This window comes from Pelophylax lessonae (assembly GCF_965119305.1).
Source record: "Pelophylax lessonae genome assembly, chromosome: 7".
Classification (NCBI taxonomy): Eukaryota; Metazoa; Chordata; class Amphibia; order Anura; family Ranidae; genus Pelophylax; species Pelophylax lessonae.
The window spans coordinates 237,284,578-237,304,369 of NC_138774.1; the positions used below are offsets into that span (position 1 = coordinate 237,284,578).

General features: G+C 47.0%; 1 protein-coding gene across 4 annotated transcripts in view; it reads left to right on the plus strand.

Annotated features, from left to right (window-relative positions):
• Positions 1 to 19,792, plus strand: part of WHRN (whirlin) — a 383,412-nt gene that overhangs the window by 311,648 nt on the left and 51,972 nt on the right. For all 4 annotated transcript variants that reach the window (XM_082264620.1, XM_082264619.1, XM_082264622.1 and 1 more), the window contains one exon: positions 9,073 to 9,619. In XM_082264620.1, the coding sequence (XP_082120746.1) occupies positions 9,073 to 9,619 (547 nt within the window). The remainder of the gene's footprint in view (positions 1 to 9,072; positions 9,620 to 19,792) is intronic.

The window sequence follows — 19,792 nt, forward strand, 5'->3', positions numbered from 1 at the left end:
AAAAAAAGAATTCACTTTTTTAAAAATATTAATTGTGAGTGTTCTTTCCGGCCCAGAAACTGGTTGGTCCAAAGTCAGAAATTCAATGTTCATAATAAATTTTCTCAAAGAATGAAAAGTAACCATTGCATCGTAAATGGAGCCAGCTTTTCTATATAAAGATCCAGTCTGCAAAGTATATTAATGTTATTTTTGCATTGATTTTGGACATTGAATTTGTAACTTCAGACAAATCAGTTTCTGAGCTGGAAGGAACGCTAATGTTTTAAGTATTTAAAATAAATGTTAATTCTTTTTTTTGGACAAGAAATTGGAGACATTTTTTTATTTTAAAGTATCTTTTACAGTATATATACAGTGCCTTGCGAAAGTATTCGGCCCCCTTGAACTTTGCAACCTTTTGCCACATTTCAGGCTTAAAACATAAAGATATAAAACTGTAATTTTTTGTGAAGAATCAACAAGTGGGACACAATCATGAAGTGGACCTAAATGACTAAAGATGATAAATAGAATCCACCTGTGTGTAATCAAGTCTCTGTATAAATGCACCTGCACTGTGATAGTCCCAGAGGTCCGTTTAAAGCGCGGAGAGCATCATGAAGAACAAGGAACACACCAGGCAGGTCCGAGATACTGTTGTGGAGAAGTTTAAAGCCGGATTTGGATACAAAAAGATTTCCCAAGCTTTAAACATCCCAAGGAGCACTGTGCAAGCGATAATATTGAAATGGAATCAGTATCAGACCACTGAAAATCTACGAAGACCTGGCCGTCCCTCTAAACTTTCAGCTCATACAAGGAGAAGACTGATCAGAGATGCAGCCAAGAGGCCCATGATCACTCTGGATGAACTGCAGAGATCTACAGCTGAGGTGGGAGACTCTGTCCATAGGACAACAATCAGTCGTATACTGCACAAATCTGGCCTTTATGGAAGAGTGGCAAGAAGAAAGCCATTTCTTAAAGATATCCATAAAAAGTGTCGTTTAAAGTTTGCCACAAGCCACCTGGGAGACACACCAAACATGTGGAAGAAGGTGCTCTGGTCAGATGAAACCAAATTCAAATTTTTGAAAACAATTCAAAACGTTATGTTTGGCGTAAAAGCAACACAGCTCATCACCCTGAACACACCAAACATGGTGGTGGCAGCATCCTGGTTTGGGCCTGCTTTTCTTCAACAGGGACAGGGAAGATGGTTAAAATTGATGGGAAGATGGATGGAGCCAAATACAGGACCATTCTGGAAGAAAACCTGATGGAGTCTGCAAAAGACCTGAGACTGGGACGGAGATTTGTCTTCCAACAAGACAATGATCCAAAACATAAAGCAAAATCTACAATGGAATGGTTCACAAATAAACATATCCAGGTGTTAGAATGGCCAAGTCAAAGTCCAGACCTGAATCCAATCGAGAATCTGTGGAAAGAACTGAAAACTGCTGTTCACGAACGTTCCCCATCCAACCTCACTGAGCTCGTGCTGTTTTGCAAGGAGGAATGGGCAAAAATGTCAGTCTCTCGATGTGCAAAACTGATAGAGACATACCCCAAGCGACTTACAGCTGTAATCACAGCAAAAGGTGGCGCTACAAAGTATTAACTTAAGGGGCTGAATAATTTTGCACGCCCAATTTTTCAGTTTTTTATTTGTTAAAAAAGTTTGAAATATCCAATAAATTTCGTTCCACTTGATGATTGTGTCCCACTTGTTGATTCTTCACAAAACATTACAGTTTTATATCTTGTGTTGAAGTCTGAAATGTGGCAAAAGGTCGCAAAGTTCAAGGGGGCCGAATACTTTTGCAAGGCACTGTGTATATATATATATATATATATATATATATATATAAAACGGAATTTTTGTAAAATCTTACCGTAAAATTCCTTTCTCTGAGTCCTCCGACAGTCGCCGCCCACTTATACAGTCTTCACCAATGGGTATTGACTTCCTCTCCACAGGAGTAGCTAGGCATAAGACTTGTTAAAAACAAAAGCATTTAACATAGACACACCCATGGGGGGCTGTCCCACTGGTCAATACCCCCCTGCAGTAGCCATCCCAACTCAGTTTGGTAGCATAGCAGTAAGTGTACAAGAAAACCCCAAAAGAGGGGCGGAGGCGGCGACTGTCGGAGGACTCAGAGAAAGGAATTTTACGGTAAGATTTTACAAAAATTCTGTTTTCTCTTACGTCTTCCGACAGTCGCCGCCCACTCATACAGTATTCACCAATGGGATGTCCCAAAGCAGTGTAGACATGAGGAGTGGGAGACGCAACCGCATAAAAGGCAACGCAGTACCCACATCAGAGAAAGGAACCTTACACGCACAGTAAGAGAACCTTCTGGGCAACAGAAAAGGCTCAACAGGAGCAACAGCCCAGGAAAGCAAATAACCCAGGGGAAAAACAACCCCAACAGCCAGGGACCCACAAAAAAACAAGGGTCCCCTATGGCACTGCCGCACAGAGAACTTTGCGGCCAAAGGAGGCATCAGCTGATGCCAGAACATCAACCTTATAGAATTTTGAAAAGGTGTGCACCGACGATCAAGTCGCAGCCTTGCACACCTGTGTCACCGAAGCCTGATGCCGGTAGGCCCAGGACGTACTCATCGATCTGGTAGAGTGCGCCTTAACAGGGAAGGGTGGAACCTGTTCCTTCAAAGAATAGGCCTACACAATCGTCTGTCTGATCCATTTGACAAGAAAGGCAAACTTCTTAGACAGCAGAGGCAACAATATCTCCCGGATGTTTTCAAAGGGTGAGCGCTGTAACACGGACAGAACCAAGTTCAAGTCCCATGGAGGTAAAGGCTCCCTCCAGGGAGGGGCCAAATGTCGCACACCTTGAATGAAGGTGCGAATTAAGGAATGAGACGCCACAGGGCGTTGAAAAAGAACAGCCAGTGCAGATACCTGGCCCTTTATCGTGGCCAGCGCCAGGCGCTGGTCCACACCAGACTGGAGGAAAGCCAACACTCTCGTCACCGAGTATGAGCGAGGAGAAAACCCCCTGGACTCACACCAGGCAAAACAAGCTTTCCAGGTACGTTAATAAATTTTACCAGACAAGGCTTTTCTAGCCTTGATTAGGGCATGAATGAACTCTGGAGAGAGACCCCTGTCCCTCAGGACCTGGCTCTCAACAGCCAGGCCGTTAAAGCCAGCGACTGTAAAGCAGGATGGAAGATCAGTCCCTGAGACAGTAGATCTTCTCGCATTGGCAGCCCCCAAGGAGGTGCGACTGCCAGGTGAACGATGTCCGCGTACCAGGACCAGCGTGGCCAGTCCACCACGAACCTTTCCACCTTGTGGTTTAGCCAAGACACGAACAGATCCACGTCTGGGGATCCCCACTTCGCACACAGCATTTGGAAGACCTCCGGGTGTAGGGACCATACCCCCTGATCCAGGGTCTGGCGGCTCAGATAATCTGCCTGCCAATTCTCCACACCCAGAATGTGAACTGCCGAAATCGCCAGGACATGAGTCTCGGCCCAAGACAGAATGTCGGTCACCTCCCGGGCTGCCCGGGCACTCCTGGTGCCCCCTTGGTGGTTGATATAAGCCACCGTGGTAGCATTGTCCGTCTGTACCCGTACAGGACGGCCCCGAAGTCGACCCGACCACTGGAAGAGACACAGTTTGATTGCTCTCAATTCCAAGACGTTGATCGGAAGGGAGGATTCCTCCTCCGACCAAGTGCCCTGGGCAGACACGTTGCCCAGGACTCCACCCCAGCCCGACAGGCTGGCATCCGTGGTAATCACTGTCCACAGCAACGGACGGAAGGATTTTCCTTCCGACACAGCCGGGGACTGAAGCCACCACAGAAGATCCATTCTGGTCTGGTGACTTAACGAGACACTCAGATCCAAGGACTGAGGCAGTTTGTCCCACCTGGCCAGGATCTCCGCTTGGAGAGACCGTGTGTGAAAATGAGCAAATGGTATCGCCTCAAAGGCTGATACCATCAACCCCAGGCACCGCATACAGGTCCTGAGTGATGAGGATTCGTTGTCCCTGAGGGACCTGATCTTGTTCTGAAGGGTCCGGAGCTTGTCCTCCGGCAGAAATACCTTCGCTTGAGCAGAGTACAGAACCATGCCAAAATAGGGAAGACGAACCGAAGGAGACAAAGTCGACTTCTGAACGTTGATGGTCCATCCAAACTCCTGGAGCGTAGTGGACAGATCGCGCAACAGGCCCTGACTGGCATCTTAACAGGAGATCGTCCAGATATCCCAAGACCGCAATGCCCTGTGCCCTCAAAAGGCCCAGAACAGGCGCCAGCACTTTGGTAAAGACCCTTGGAGCCGAAGCGAGACCGAAAGGTAACGCTACGAACTGATAGTGGTCCTCCGCTATGGCGAACCGGAGGAACCTCTGATGACCCTCGAAAATGGGGATGTGCAGGTACGCATCCTTCAGTCGATAGAGGCCAGGAATTCCCCTGGACTCAGGGAGGCCACCACTGAGCGGAGGGATTCCATACGGAACTTTCAAACTCGCACAAAGCGGTTCAGAGCTTTCAAATCCAGGATCGGACGTACCTTGCCCTCCTTTCTGGGCACAGTGAACAGATTTGAGTAAAACCCCCGAAACCTGTCCCGATAAGGCACCGGGACAATCACCCCCTGGGCAAGGAGATCCTGCACCGCTTGATGCAGGTCCTGTAACCGCCCTGGGGTCAAATGAAGATTTGAGGGAAAGAATCCGTCCGCTGGCAGCGATAGGAATTCGATCTTGTATCCTGATCGAATGATTTCCTGAACCCACCTGTCCGGAGGGGGTCCCTTCAGGCAGAGGCGGATTGAACCGCTGCACCGGCGTGGCCAGTCTTTTGCTTGCCCGCCCAGGGCTTTTTCTGGCCACCTTGGCCCTTGAAGGGTTTGCCCTGGTTTTGTGTCTCGAAGGCACGAAAGGACCCCTGATTGGGCCTAAAGGCGGAACCCCACTTACCGCGAAAAGGCTTGTTCTTCGGATTCTGGGGCAGCAGAGTGCTTTTGTCCCCAGTGACTCCTTTCACCAAAGTATCTAAGGCCTCGGCAAAAAGGCGAGACCCTGCATAAGGAAAATCAGCTACCGTTTTCCGTGACGTCTGCTCAGCCGACCAGCTCTTCAACCAGATCAGTCGACGGTTAAGTACCGCGACACTAGACAGGCGCGCGGCCAAAGGGGCCTCATTCAAGGCCGCATCGCACAAATACATGACCCCTTGATGAAATTGGTCCACCATGTCCAGCGTGGCAGGGGGGGGCGAATCAGACGCGAGAGTGCGTCTAAGGACCTTAGTCCAATCCGCCACCGCCTGAGCCACCATGACAGAAACGAAAATAGGTTTGAGCATGGAACCCGCCACCATGTAGGCATGGCGGGCCACAGACTCCAACCTCCTGTCCATAGGATCCCGGAACACCGGGGTATCCTCAGTGGGAACCAAAGTAGCCTTGTTTAGTACGGCCACCGTGTGATCCACCTGGGGAGCCACACACCAGCGCGAATCCGTAGAAGGTGCAAAGGGGTAGAGCAGTTGAAACCATTTAGGCACCGTGAAGGGGCGTTTCAAACTGCGCCATTGTTCATTCACTGTGTGATGAAACTCAGCGGGGCAGGGAAAAACCTGCGCCAACTTGTGGGACCTATGTGTACCAAAGGAGGACACAATGCCCGGAGGATTGGGCTCATCCTCCAGATGTAGTGTTTCTTTAACAGAATAAATCAACGCATCCATAGCTGTGCGTTCTTCAGTCGACCCCGGGGGAGAATCATCTACCCCCTCCACCTCCGCCTACCCCTCAGACCCCTGCGGGTCCTGAGAAGAGCGAGACCCTGAAAAGGGGACGCCACCCACAGCAGCCATATCACCATCTGAATCAGAAGAGAAAGATATCCTAGGCCTTTTTCTAGCAGCACGTTCAGCCATCAGCACCTCCATTTTGGACACTAAAGTTGCCACCACAGCGGCCAAATTTGGTAGAACGGGGGGTTCAGCTGAACTGGGGTCCCCCACCAAGGCTGGGGGGAATTTGCTGTCCTGAGATTCCATTGCAGAAAACACAATGTAAAAGGTACTGGCCCTTTAAGAGCGCTGCGGACCACGCAGCCCACTGCTATATATAGTGTGTACACAGACCCCCTACAGGGACAAAACGGAACCAGAAGGGTTAAAACAGAGTTAAAATGGAAAGGACAGTCTGCAGAGCCCCACAGAGTGTTACCACACCGATCGCTGCTCCAGAGGAAAAGGAAGTGAGGTCGCAGGCTAAGGGAAAATGGCTGCCCATAGGAAGTAATGGAGGGCTTCGGCAAGATGGCCGCTGACATGTGCTCGGAACGATCGTTCTGCCACACACAAGATGGCGCCGGATGGCGCCAAAACCGCTACATAGCAAGCTGTTGAAAAAGTCCATAGTGAAGCCAGACATGCTGCCCACACCAAAATTGTCGGACCGCGCGGTTTTTACCCGCAGCGGCCGCCGCACTCAAAGTCTGCACCTCTAAACACTGAAGTGACACAGGAGAGGGGCCCCCAAACCCACACAGCGCCAGCAGTGCAATAAAATAGACCCCCACAGGGATCGCATCAGGGAGCCCCACAAACGCACAGACATGAGGGGACACACAGCACACAGGACTGCCACCCCAGACAGAGGCCCCACACAGAAAGTACTTACCTGTACCGGATGGCGCGGGGTGCCTCTATTAAACGGAAAGCCTCTGTCCTCAGATGACAGGGAATGCCGTCAGCCAAAACGCAGGACACTGCAGCACTGAACCGCAAATGCGTCCAGTGAGGTAGCCACCCCACAGGCTGCATCCCTGCTGCGAACAGGGATGGGTCGTTCTTAGTGCCAGGGTGAAGACATAGCTGAACGCTCGATGGCGGGCTGGGGATCCATCTGACCCTCTGCCCTGGAGAGCCAGGGCGGCCAGTCCGATTCCCAGCTCCGCAAAATCCATCTTCGTCTGAAGATCCGACTAAACTAAAGCTGACAAAATAAACAGTTAGTAAAGCAAAGAAAAAAACTGACATTCTTGCAAATAAAAATCATAAGAAAAGATTAGAAGGCTGAGACTGTAGCCCCAGCACAGGGAAGCCTATCTACTCCTAACGCTAGGCAGAAGACAAACTGAGTTGGGATGGCTACTGCAGGGGGGTATTGACCAGTGGGACAGCCCCCATGGGTGTGTCTATGTTAAATGCTTTTGTTTTTAACAAGTCTTATGCCTAGCTACTCCTGTGGAGAGGAAGTCAATACCCATTGGTGAAGACTGTATGAGTGGGCGTAAAGAGTCCCCTTTAATAGTGTGGTCAGAGTCCCCTTTTAATAGTGTGGTCAGAGTCCCCTTTAATGTGCCCCGATAAGAGCTGTGTTTGTGTTCTCTATCAGACAATATTCCCGCCATTTTTCACATAAGAATACACTGCACTGTAATCCGATCTGTTCCGATAGATGTGCAGAGAGCGAGGCAGAATCTGACAATAGATTCTCTCCCCTCCTCCGCTCTCTATCTACTGTCAGATAATGCATCCGACAAACTGCGCATGTCAGTGTCGTCACCGCCAGAACAGCTGATCGGACGGAGTGACGTCACTTGGATGCATTATCCGACAGGACATTGTGGTGACAGCAATAACCGTACATTTATTGTGTGTCCGCGGGCGGGTAGAGATGTGTTTAGATACAGGACAGACGCTCTGACTGGCAGGGTGTACACGGGCAGCGGTACTCGGGGCGCTCTAGCCGCATCCCAGTGTACCCCCCATAGAGCTGGTACCCCCCATAGAGCTGCGCATTGTCCCCTCCGTACTGCCCTCTATGCAGAACCCCTGACGTAGCTATTGGCGCCAACAGCGGTTGGTTACCAGGTTGCTGGCCAAAGCCGCCCACCGCACAGCCGCCCGAAGTCTCTGCGCTCCAAGTCCCAACGGCTGTCCGTGGGGCACATGCGCAGTAGCGCAATCCCACGGACACAGGGACTGGACGCAGAGACACTTGCACTTTATTATATTAGATTAATATTTTTTAAGCATATAATATGCATCAGCAATGGTATCTTAGGTTATATTCTTCCTTTCCCTGGTATGAGGTTTTTTTTTTACTGTCTGTGTCCCATGTAGGAAGATTCTCCCTCTCTAGCCGTTCACACAGTGTGATGGGTAATTCATTTTAAAATTGCACTGTAACTATCAAAGGTATTGAAGGGAAAATTGTCCAACCGACAGGAGATGGATTACTCAATCAAAAACTAACAAGGTTTTGGCTCAAAATTTTGCTGTAACAAATACACCTGCTGGTCTTCCAGACCTAGATCTGGGGGTCCCAAATTACGATGAGCCACCCGCCCACACATCCCATCAACGTGGGAACAAGGTGCTTTAGAGGGGGCAAAGCCACCCCTGCCCCAAAGCACCCCCCCCCCCACATGTTGAGGGCATGCAGGCCGCATGCTCGGAAAAGGGTCACCCCGTAATTTTTTTTTTTGGTGTGAGCTTCCCCTTAAAATCCATACTAGACCCGAAGGGCCTGGTATGGATTGGGGGGGGGGGGGGATCAACGCACCGTTTTTTTTTTTTTTCTATTGCCAGCAATGTTTTGTTTTTTTTGCATTTAGCTTTCAGCGGGGAAGCCTGCTGACAGCGGATGACTCATTCATTGTTAAGGATGTGGTGGCCAGCTTCCCAGGCCTGCTTCATAACAACCAGCTATTCACTGGATTTAAGGAAGCCAGCGGCCTCGCTCCTTAACGCTGAAGCTACTAAATGTAGCTTACACACTAGGCTAAACACTGCTAAATGCTGGCAAGAAAACACTAAAACATTAGCGTTTTTTGTCCAGCGTTGCTAGAGCAGCTTTTAGCTTTCTAGTGTGTATGAAGCCTTAATGTAAAAAATAAATAAAAAGGATATATGTATTTTAGTTTAAATAATGGCTGTTGGCAATGATACATAGTCATTCAGTTAGGGTTCACATTTACTTTAACTATCCTGCTATTGGAGTGTGATTGAATGTTGTGATATTTTATGGCACATAGCACATCATTTTTTTTTCATTCCTTAGGATGATGTCAACTCACTCTTAGAGGAGCCCCCATCATTTCGGCCAGCTCCCCCCCCTGCTCTTGCAGAAGAAGCATCTGCCGTGCTCAGAAGGCAAAATGGAGAGCGAGCACCGCGTCCTTCTTCTGGTTCATCACAGTCCGGGCTCTTCTTCACTGCCCCTGCCCATCCCAGTCCACCACTGCCCCCTCTGACATCACCCCCAACCCCAAGCCCTCCACTTCCTCCTCTCACAACACCCCCAACCTCTCCTTATACCCAAAACCCAAACCAGGCAGTATATGCCACCATTTCACCCAAAACACAAACTTTAGCACGTCCTGCAGCCCAGCTGGCTCTGGTCACGCAGGTACCTCTACCCCCCTTCCCAAGGGTCCAGTCACCTACCAGGTTAAAGCCTATGATGGAAAGCCCCCCACATTCTGCTTGTTCTTTGCATCCTGATCAGTCAGAGGCTCATACTACGCAACATTTTGTTATGGTGGAAGTCCACCGACCCAACAGCGAGCCTGATGTGAATGAGATACGAGCTGTACCACAATCACGAGGTAAGAGCCTTCATTTGTAGCCTAGGAAGAAGAAGCAGCTATTTTAAAACATTAACACTTTTTTTCAAAATGTGATTTCCTAATGCAACAGCAAGTAACAGGGGAGGACTCCACTGGTGGCCAAGGGGACATTTGCCCTATAAGCCAGCTCTTATAATTTTGGGTTGGTTGGGTTGGGTATCGACTGTCCCTACCATGAAAGAGCTAGTTGATTGATTTTGCCACCCTTGGCCAAAGGTTCTCAGCCCTCCCCTGGTTAGAACTCATGTGGCCAGCATGCCATTTTATATTTGCCCCATAGGCCAATACTAATAATGTTCTAGAGATATTTTACCATTATGATAATGATCAGAGCAAGACCCACGGTCAATGACATGCTAGGCATTATAGAGCCATCCCATTCAGATCTGTAAGCACAGCGTCTGGCAGAATGAAATCTTCCAGCGCCATCTTTCTTTGCAGCTCTGAGATGCCATGTGACCAAATGCCAAGAGCCACAAAGGGAGCTGCAACTGGAAGATGTGAAATTGCTTGTCATCATAAACCATGATCTTAAAGAACACCTATGTCCACCAACCAATAAGGAGCCATGGTACACTTTGGGGTCTATTTATAAAACATGCATTGTTTGAATGTCAGCAGCATTCATGCAATCTGAACGAAATGTCCCTGCATTTTTCCCAAAAGATTAGTTCTAACATTTACGGAAATACCTCATGCCTCGTTCACACCATGGTGCCTGCATTTTTCCCAATAGATTAATTCTGACATTTACGGAAATACCTCAGGCCTCGTTCACACCATGGTGCAGAAACGTCAGTTTTTCTGCATGCATTCTGCAAGGGCACAAAAAAAACAATTGTTCTCTATGTGCCCTGTTCACACCACAACCCTGGCATCACGTGCGGATTTTTTTCTGCACGGGAAATAAAACTGACATGACATCAACATTGGTGTGAATAGGGCACATAACTGACGTGCATGAAAACTGATGTGAAACTGATGTCGGTTTTCATGCACGTATGGTGTAAACGAGCCCTCAATGAGAAATATGAAGCATTCTGGCCACTAGATGGAGCTAATAAAGGAATTAATTAGAAAAAATTACAGGTAATTTTTATTCATCTTGCACGAATGCTTCCGACATTCGTCCAATAAATATTTTATAAACATTTGTGTAGCCCATATAGACTGTTCCTATCATGAAAAAGCTAGTTGGTTGTGTTCCCATCCCTTCTCTGGCTAGTAGTCTTGTGGCCAGCAGGCTTCGTATTTTAACTATGAAAAAGTTAAAATAGCAGAAAGATGGCTTTGATGTTTGCACTGAAAAAAAAAAATTATACTGCAAATACTCATTAGAAGTTACCCAATAATAAAACTACAGGAAACTGAATGGGGAACTCTCCTCTTCTTACCGGGTACACAAAAAAGTGGTGCAAGCCTCAATAATAATGATTATATTATATTGATTATAATCATAACTATAGGCATTTTTTTTTTCATTTTGGATAGAGTAAGGGAGGGTAATAACCCCTGCCTAATTTTTGTTTGCCACCTGTGTCCCATTGTGGAGATTTCCCTTCACTTCCTGTTCCATAGCCAAACAGGAAGTGAGAGGAAGTCCCTGCAAATGAAAGGATCTTCTTGGGGACCCCCAGTTTACCATAACTAGTGTCCCCATTGGAACATTTTCCCTCTATTACTTTTCTGGGGACAATTCAAAATTTGGGATTTTCTTTTACTTTCAATGATAACAGTACAAAAAGAGAAGGTGAATCTCTTTAACAGACAGCAATAAAAACTGACAGGGGTTCTCATCCCTCTCCACTCTATCCAAAATTCAAAAAAAAAGTTTTGCCTTTAGTTATACTAACAAAAAAAAAAAAAAAAAAAAGACGGTAATCAGAACCAAAGGACAAATTCATAGTTGGGTGGCCCTTTGTGTTTTTGTGTGTTTTTTTTTTTTTTTAAATTTGTGTGGATTTCAGACTTTTTTGGCCAATGGAGAGCTAGTAAAACAAAAAACGCATGTTAAACATATTTTTGTATATTTTTGTGTTTTTCATGCACACCCATTAAGGTCTACTAGGACCAAAATGCACAACGGCCTCAGAATCTCATGTACTTTTTTGAGCGATGAACTTCAAGGGACACTATGCCCCGTGTGAACAAGCAAATTTAATGAAAATTTTAGTGTTGAGTGTCATGCTTCAGATTGCTCAGGTGTGAGCGAAGCCTCATTTATTGGCTTGGGCAGCATATGGTAATTAAAGGCAGAATTTATTAACCACTTGCCGACCGCATACTGTATATATACGTCGGCAGAGTGTCTCTCCCAGGCAAAACCACTTATGGATACGTGATTTGCCTGGGAGGAGCTAGGGGGTGAGCTCCGCCCCTGATCGTCAGCGGGGAAGCCGATTGCAGTGGGCAGACGTCTCCGATTGCCGCCTGACACTCTCGATCGTTCCCCGCTGAGAGAGAAGGACGGTTGGGTTGTAAACACAGCCGACCATTCTTCTCCCTGGGATAATCACAGAGCTCATGTGATCCTGCTATATAGGAACACATGTCTCTATGGTCATCTCAGAAGCCCAACCCCCATACAGTTAGAATCACTCCCCTAGGGTCACATTTAAACCCTTGATCACCTATACTGTTAACCCCTTCCCTGCCAGTATCATTATTACAGTAACAGTGCATATTTGTAGCACTGATTACTGTAGTAATATCACTGGTACCCCCAAAAGTGTAAAAAATGTCAGTTAGGGGTCCGATCTGTCCGCTGCAATGTCGCAGTCCCGCTAAAAATCGCAGATCACCCCCATTACTAGTAAAAAAACAAACAATTAAAAGGACATAAATCTTTCCCATAGTTAGTAAACGCGATAACTTTTGCGAAAACCAAACAAAATACGCTTATTGCAATTTTTTTACCAAAAATATGTAGCAGAAAACAAATTGGCCTACAATGTTAAAAAATTTTGATATAAAAATGTTTTTTTTTTTTTTTTTTTTTGAGAATGTCATATAGCAGAATGTGAAAAATATTGTTTTTTTTTCAAACTTATAGTGCAAAAAAATCGCATGGGTGATCAAATACCACCAAAAGAAAGCTCTATTTGTGGGAATAAAAGGACGTTAATTTTATTTGGGTACAGGCATCCCAGTCTTAGTCCGTAGGGTTCAATATTGAGTTGGCCCACCCTTTGCAGCTATAACAGCTTCTACTCTTCTGGGAAGGCTGTCCACAAGGTTTAGGAGTGTGTCTATGGGAATGTTTAACCATTCTTCCAGAAGCGCATTTGTGAGGTCAGGCACTGATGTTGGAGAGAAGGCCTGGCTCGCAGACTCCGCTCTAATTTATCCCAAAGGTGTTCTATTGGGTTGAGGTCAGGATTCTGTGCAGGCCAGTTAAGTTCCTCCACCCTAAACTCACTCATCCATGTCTTTATGGACGTTGTTTGTGCACTGGTGTGCAGTCATGTTGGAACAGGAAGGGGTCATCCCCAAACTGTTCCCACAAAGTTGGGAGAATGAAATCGTCCAAAATGTCTTGGTATGATGACGCCTTAGGAGTTCCCTTCACTGAAACTAAGGGGCCAAGCCCAACCCCTGAAAAACAACCCGACACCATAATTCCCCCCCCCCCCCCCCCCACCAAATGATTTGGACCAGTGCACAAAGCAAGATCCATAAAGACATGGATGAGCAAGTTTGGGGTGGAAGAACTTGACTGGCCTGCACAGCGTCCTGACCTCAACCCAATAGAACACCTTTGGGATGAATTAAAATCGATACTGCGAACCAGGCCGTCTCATCCAACATCAGTGCCTGACCTCACAATTGTGGACAACCTTCCTAGAAGAAGTGAAGCTGTTATAGCTGCAAAGGATGGGCCTATTCAATAATGAACCCTACGGACTAAGACTGGGATGCCATTAAAGTTTATGTGTGTGTAAAGGCAGGCGTCCCAATACTTTTGACAATATAGTGTAGTTACATTGGTCCAAGCTGAATCTTTGTCACAATGTATAATACTGCTATACCTGAGATTCTTGATGAAAATAGTTCAGCTCTTATGCAGCCCATTCTTGGGTAGCCCATTCAAGTGAACCGACTGTCCTATGAGCAATATGTGGAAACAAACACAAACGGGAAAAAAAAAACAGGTGCGGGAACATGCGTTCTCATTACACGAAGTGTGAATCCGATTTAGAATCGCCGACTGAATAACCGCGATTCTACCTAAGATTCCAAATTGCGTGGCAGTCGCTGCAAAACACGTGTTTGGGTGGCATTCATTTTAAATGCAATTTTGCCACAATTAAAAAACAAGAAAAAATCTGCGCTAAATAAAAGTTATAAACATCAAAAATAAATTAGTAAAGAAGTGAATATATATAAATAAATCAGCAGCTTGCACGGGTCATTAGACAAAACCCAACAAACAATACCACAACACGTGCAGCGCTAGCAGTAAAGTGGTAAAACATGCTGTGAATACAAATTCTTGCATAAACCACAGTGATAAAAATATAAAAAATACACAGATAAAAATATTCAAAACGTGCATAAAAATCCAAGAAATGTCCTAATCATAAAAAGGTGTCCATGCCTAATAAAGTGAAAGTCCACTCCAGTGATGAAAAAAACACTATCCTTAGGGAGGAACCACAAGTCCCAGCATACATATAGAACCAATCTTCCCAACTCTTGATAGAAAGGAAGCACCAATAAGTGTGGTACAAAAATTGGCCGCATACCAGATGGATATGGCTTCCAAATTGATCGATAAGCCTCAAAGCACATTTGAGGATAAACCTCATTAGATGGAAATCATCAGAGTAATTTATTCAGTGGGTTTGCAGATGATTTGCAAAGTCCAATTGCCATGAAAATAAATAAAAGGGATGCATAGCGTAATACAGTTAAAAGAGATACTATTTATTTATAAGATGCACTCGCATGATACAAAATGTAAACGAGCATGGATAAAAAATCCTGAAAGTGAATCGGCTTCAGAGTTCCAATAATCGGCCGAGGGGCATGGCGACGTCACATCTGGCCCCACCCAACGCGGTTCGTCATAAGTTTGACGTAGTCAAGGGCATAACAAAATCTCGCTGCAAATGGGGCAAAACACGCCTTTAAAATCTGCGTGAAACTTGTTGCCCAAAAAGAAGCAATAGCTTCTATTGGGTGACAAACGCGCACAGGGCTGCTCATTAAAGTGAATGAGCTGCCCTATGTGCAACACAGAATCGCATGAAAATCGCTCACACAAAATCACAGCTGCAACGTGTTTTCGCTATCCGAAGTGTGAATGTGTTTTGTGCTATTCGTTACCCTCCAAGGTACTGATATCAGAAAACAAACACTTCTCTACATTGTATAGAGGAGCACAATGTAACAAAGATGTCTCATGCCTTGCTACAATGTTGCAGGTTGGTCTCAAGCTACTTTCTGTGATAATATTCAGTTTTTAAGAGTGATCACACATGAATGAATCAGAATGGTCTGACTATAGAGCCCTTACTTGGACAATAGCTTTTTTTATTTGGCAAGTTGGCATTCTTCTTAGATGAAAGATATATTTGTGTAATGCAGAAAACGCTGAAATCATCAATTCAGGAACTGCGGCTGTTTGGTCGCTGGGATATTTATATTAGTATATAAGGATAAGTATCTATATATTCAGAGATAGATGTTGTAGAATTTCAATACTCTTATTATCCTAGTTATCTACATGGTTGCTGTCACCCAGGCTCCTCTGCTTCCATTCTTCAAGTCTTATGGCAGGAATACACAATAAAAAATTGTACGAATATTTTTGTTAAGCAAAGGATCGGCCGATTTTCTACTCGTTGATGCCCAGCAATCAATACCCGATATCGATATTATGAATGAAAAAGATAAATTGAAAAAATTGAAAAATTCTGTCGTATCGTTTGCGAATGAACGATTTTCTATTCGTTGGTGTGAAGGTCGTCAGTAGAAAATCTATAGAACATTATCACGCATGAGCGGAAATAGTTGGCGACCCGGAAGCAGTGTTCAAGAACAAAGTTTTGTAAACACTAATGAAAAATTCCAAATAAACAAGGCAAAAAAAATGTAAGCAAAAAGGACTAGTTTATGCATATGAGAGAGAAAATGTCGGGAGTCCGGAGGATGGACGAACCACTCTTCCAGGGGGCAAAGTCTATCTATCGGGCGAGGGGGGGTAGGAAGTCTGGTTACAAAATCAGCCATCTGCCGGTGGCGCCAGGTGGACATAGGGAAATTCCCAAATCGAGCTCTGAGCTCGGTTAGGGATAGCAGCTGCCCAGACGGTGCAAACTTGCCGCAAAACGTCTTCCCGTCGTCCCCCCAAGATCGGAAAAACAGAGCATTCTCACCAGACTGAAACCAAGGGAACCCACCCAAGGGAGCTAGAGGGGAAACCCCGGCTGAAAAATCGCCCCCCGCGTTGAGTCTATCCTATACCTGAAGGGTTGCCTTTGTTAGAGGAGATGCCCAATCCGGGAGACCCCTGCCACTCTCCGGGACCCAAGGTGCACCCGCCAGGTTCCTGCCCACCATAGTTTTTTCTAAGGGCACCCAAGGTTTGATGGACGCATCATTAGACGGTGCAAACTTGCCGCAAAACGTCTTCCCGTCGTCCCCCCAAGATCGGAAAAACAGAGCATTCTCACCAGACTGAAACCAAGGGAACCCACCCAAGGGAGCTAGAGGGGAAACCCCGGCTGAAAAATCGCCCCCCGCGTTGAGTCTATCCTATACCTGAAGGGTTGCCTTTGTTAGAGGAGATGCCCAATCCGGGAGACCCCTGCCACTCTCCGGGACCCAAGGTGCACCCGCCAGGTTCCTGCCCACCATAGTTTTTTCTAAGGGCACCCAAGGTTTGATGGACGCATCATTAGCCCAGTTCAACATACGGACCAGGGCCATAGCTTTATAGTAAACAGAAACATCCGGCATTCCCATCCCTCCGTCGCCTGAGGATAGCGTGGGCTAGGCGCGGGTGCTTACCATGCCAGACGAACTGTAGGAAGGATCTGCAAAGACGTCTAAAGAACAGCTGAGGTAACTGTATGGGGGCAGTATTGAGAAGGTATATAAGTCTAGGCAGAATGGTCATCTTTAGTACATTTATATGTCCGAACCAGGTCAAGGGGTATGACACCCAAGAGTCCAGGTCTACCTTAATACGCTCCATCAGAGCCCCATAATTCTTATCACAGAGGACTCGTTGATCCGGGGATGTGTGGACACCCAAATAGGGGAGAGAACCCTCCCTCCACTTGAATCTGAAAGAGTGTCGTAGGGAATCAGCCATGTCCAGGGGGACGTGAATAGGCAGCAATTAGGACTTGTCATAATTGACTTTGAAATTAGAGAGGTCACCAAAGCGGCACAATTCGCGCATGAGCACTGGGAGAGAAATGCGGGGGTTACCTATATAAAACAACAGGTCATCGGCATAAGCCGAAAGTTTGTGTTCCACAGATCCTATGGTGATCCCCGCCACGTCCGGCGTGTCCCGCACTATGCGCAAAAAAGGTTCCAGGGCCAGGGCGAAGAGCAAAGGGGAGAGAGGGCACCCCTGTCTGGTGCCGTTATAAATACGAAAGGTATCTGAGAGTAAACCGTTCACCCTGATCCTGGCTCCAGGCCCACTGTAGAGCGCCAGGATCCACCCCAACATTCAGTCCCCAAGGCCCAGAGCCCGAAGAACCTCCGACAGGTACGTCCAATCAACCCTGTTGAAGGCCTTTCCAGCATCCAACGACAAAACCAAGCTCGGGGCCCTATCCGGACCATGTTGAGCCCAATGCAGGACATTTAAAGCATGGATGGTGTTGTCGCGGGCCTCCCTATTGGGCATGAAGCCAGCCTGGTCGGGGTGGATCAGGGGGGCCACGTGGTCCTGGAGGCGCAATGCTAAGACCTTGGCCATAATTTTAGTGTCAGTGTTGAGGAGGGATATGGGCCTGTAGCTAATGCAGTGCGAGGGATCCTTGCCTGGTTTGGGCAGCACCGTGATGTGGGCCAGGAGAGCCTCCAGGGGGAGTTGAGCCTCCAACAAGACCGTGTTTAGATATGCGCAAAGCTGGGTACCGAGAAAGGGGAGCAGGGTATTATAATAAAGGTTCGTAAACCCATCCGGAACCGGGCTTTTGCCCGCGGGGAGGGCAGCAACCACCCTACTCACCTCCTCCACGGTGATAGGCGCCTCCAACTCCTCCAGTACCTCAGTAGAGAGTCTAGGGAAGCCCGAACTCAGGACATAAGACCTTATCCGTTCCATCCGGTCCCCCCCATTGGAGGGCAGGTGATAGAGGGATTCATAAAAAGAGTGAAATTCTTTAGCAATCTGTTAATAAGTGCTGTGTAAGGCAGCCCATTAATGCGTGTTGGGTAAGGCAGCCCGTTAATGTGTGTTGAGTAAGGCAGCCTGTTAATGTGTGTTAAGTAAGGCAGCAGGTTAATGTGTATTAGGTACGGGAGCTCATTAATGTGTGTTGGGTAAGGAAGCCCGTTAATGTGTGTTGGGTTAGGGCAGCCCGTTAATGTGTGTTGGGTTAGGGCAGCCCGTTAATGTGTGTTGGGTTAGGGCAGCCTGTTAATGTGTGTTGGGTTAGGGCAGCCGGTTAATGTGTGTTGGGTTAGGGCAGCCCGTTAATGTGTGTTGGGATAGGGCAGCCCGTTAATGTGTGTTGGGATAGGGCAGCCCGTTAATGTGTGTTGGGATAGGGCAGCCCGTTAATGTGTGTTGGGTAAGGCAGCCCGTTAATGTGTGTTGGGTAAGGCAGCCCGTTAATGTGTGTTTGGTCAAGGCAGCCCGTTAATGTATGTTGGGTAAGGGAGCCCGTAATGTGTGTTGGGTAAGGGAGCCTGTAAATATGTGTTGGGTTAGGGCAGCCCGTTAATGTGTGTTGGGTTAAGGCAGCCCGTTAATGTGTGTTGGGTTAAGGCAGCTCGTTAATGTGTGTTTGGTCAAGGCAGCCCGTTAATGTGTGTTGGGTAAGGGAGCCCATTAATGTGTTTTGGGTTAAGGCAGCCCGTTAATGTGTGTTGGATTAAGGCAGCCCATTAATGTGTGTTGGGTTAGGGCAGCCCATTAATGTGTGTTGGGTTAGGGCAGCCCGTTATTGTGAGTTGGGTTAAGGTAACCCATTAACGTGTGTTGGGATAAGGCAGCCTGTTAACGTGTGTTGGATTCAGGGCTTATGCTACCACTAGATGAATTAGGCAGCCACCTTGGGCGCACTGCTGCCTATGACGCAGCCACGGCCAGGGGGACTCTGATGTAAGGGGGGCTATGGGGACCTTGATGTAAGGGAAGACTTTGGGATTCTAATGTAAGGGAAGACTTTGGGGGTCCTAATAAAAGCTGGGTCTCTGTTGTAAGGGTGAACTCTGGGGACTCTGATGTAAGAGGGTGGGGGGAGGGGATCTGAGGGCCCTGATTAAAGGAGAGGGGGCTCTTGGGATCCTGATGTGGGGGGGGGAACTTTAGGGTGGACGCTAATGAAAGAAGGTCAGGCTCGGGGGGCCCAGGCCTAAAGCTGTGTATGTTCTGATGGCTGCTGTGTTCCCCAGTGCATCAGCCTTGTGTAAAAGTGTAAGCCCATGGTCATAATGATATGCCTCACCTGCAATAGGTATCACACATATTAATTTCAGTAGGTAAATATCTGAGCTAATGAGCCAACACATATTACGGACTAGTATTCTTATCTACCTGCAAAACAGGGCCACTTTCAAGTAAATCTGTCATAACCACACTAAAGCTTTGTTTACAAGGGTGGTAAAAATAGGGGCTTAGGCTACAGTTTTACTGCCCATTACCACCCAGCTGCAAGGTAATATGGCCACAGGTCATGTTAGTATACACTTCTGTGGTTGCAGTGCAACAGCATTATAGTGCTGCTGCCAAGCAAACCTATGCAGTCACACCGCAACTGCCCTGCAACTGTGTGTAATGCATGCAGTTCTGGTGCTGTGGGCTTTTAAGCATTAAAACAGGCAATGAGGAGAAAACATATCACCTCTGAATTGCTTCTCAAATGCCTCTGAAAACAGTTCCATGGCAGATTGCTTTTCAGAGAGGTGGCAATGACGGGTACAAGCGTGAACAGACCCTAATATTGGTAACAGTCGCAA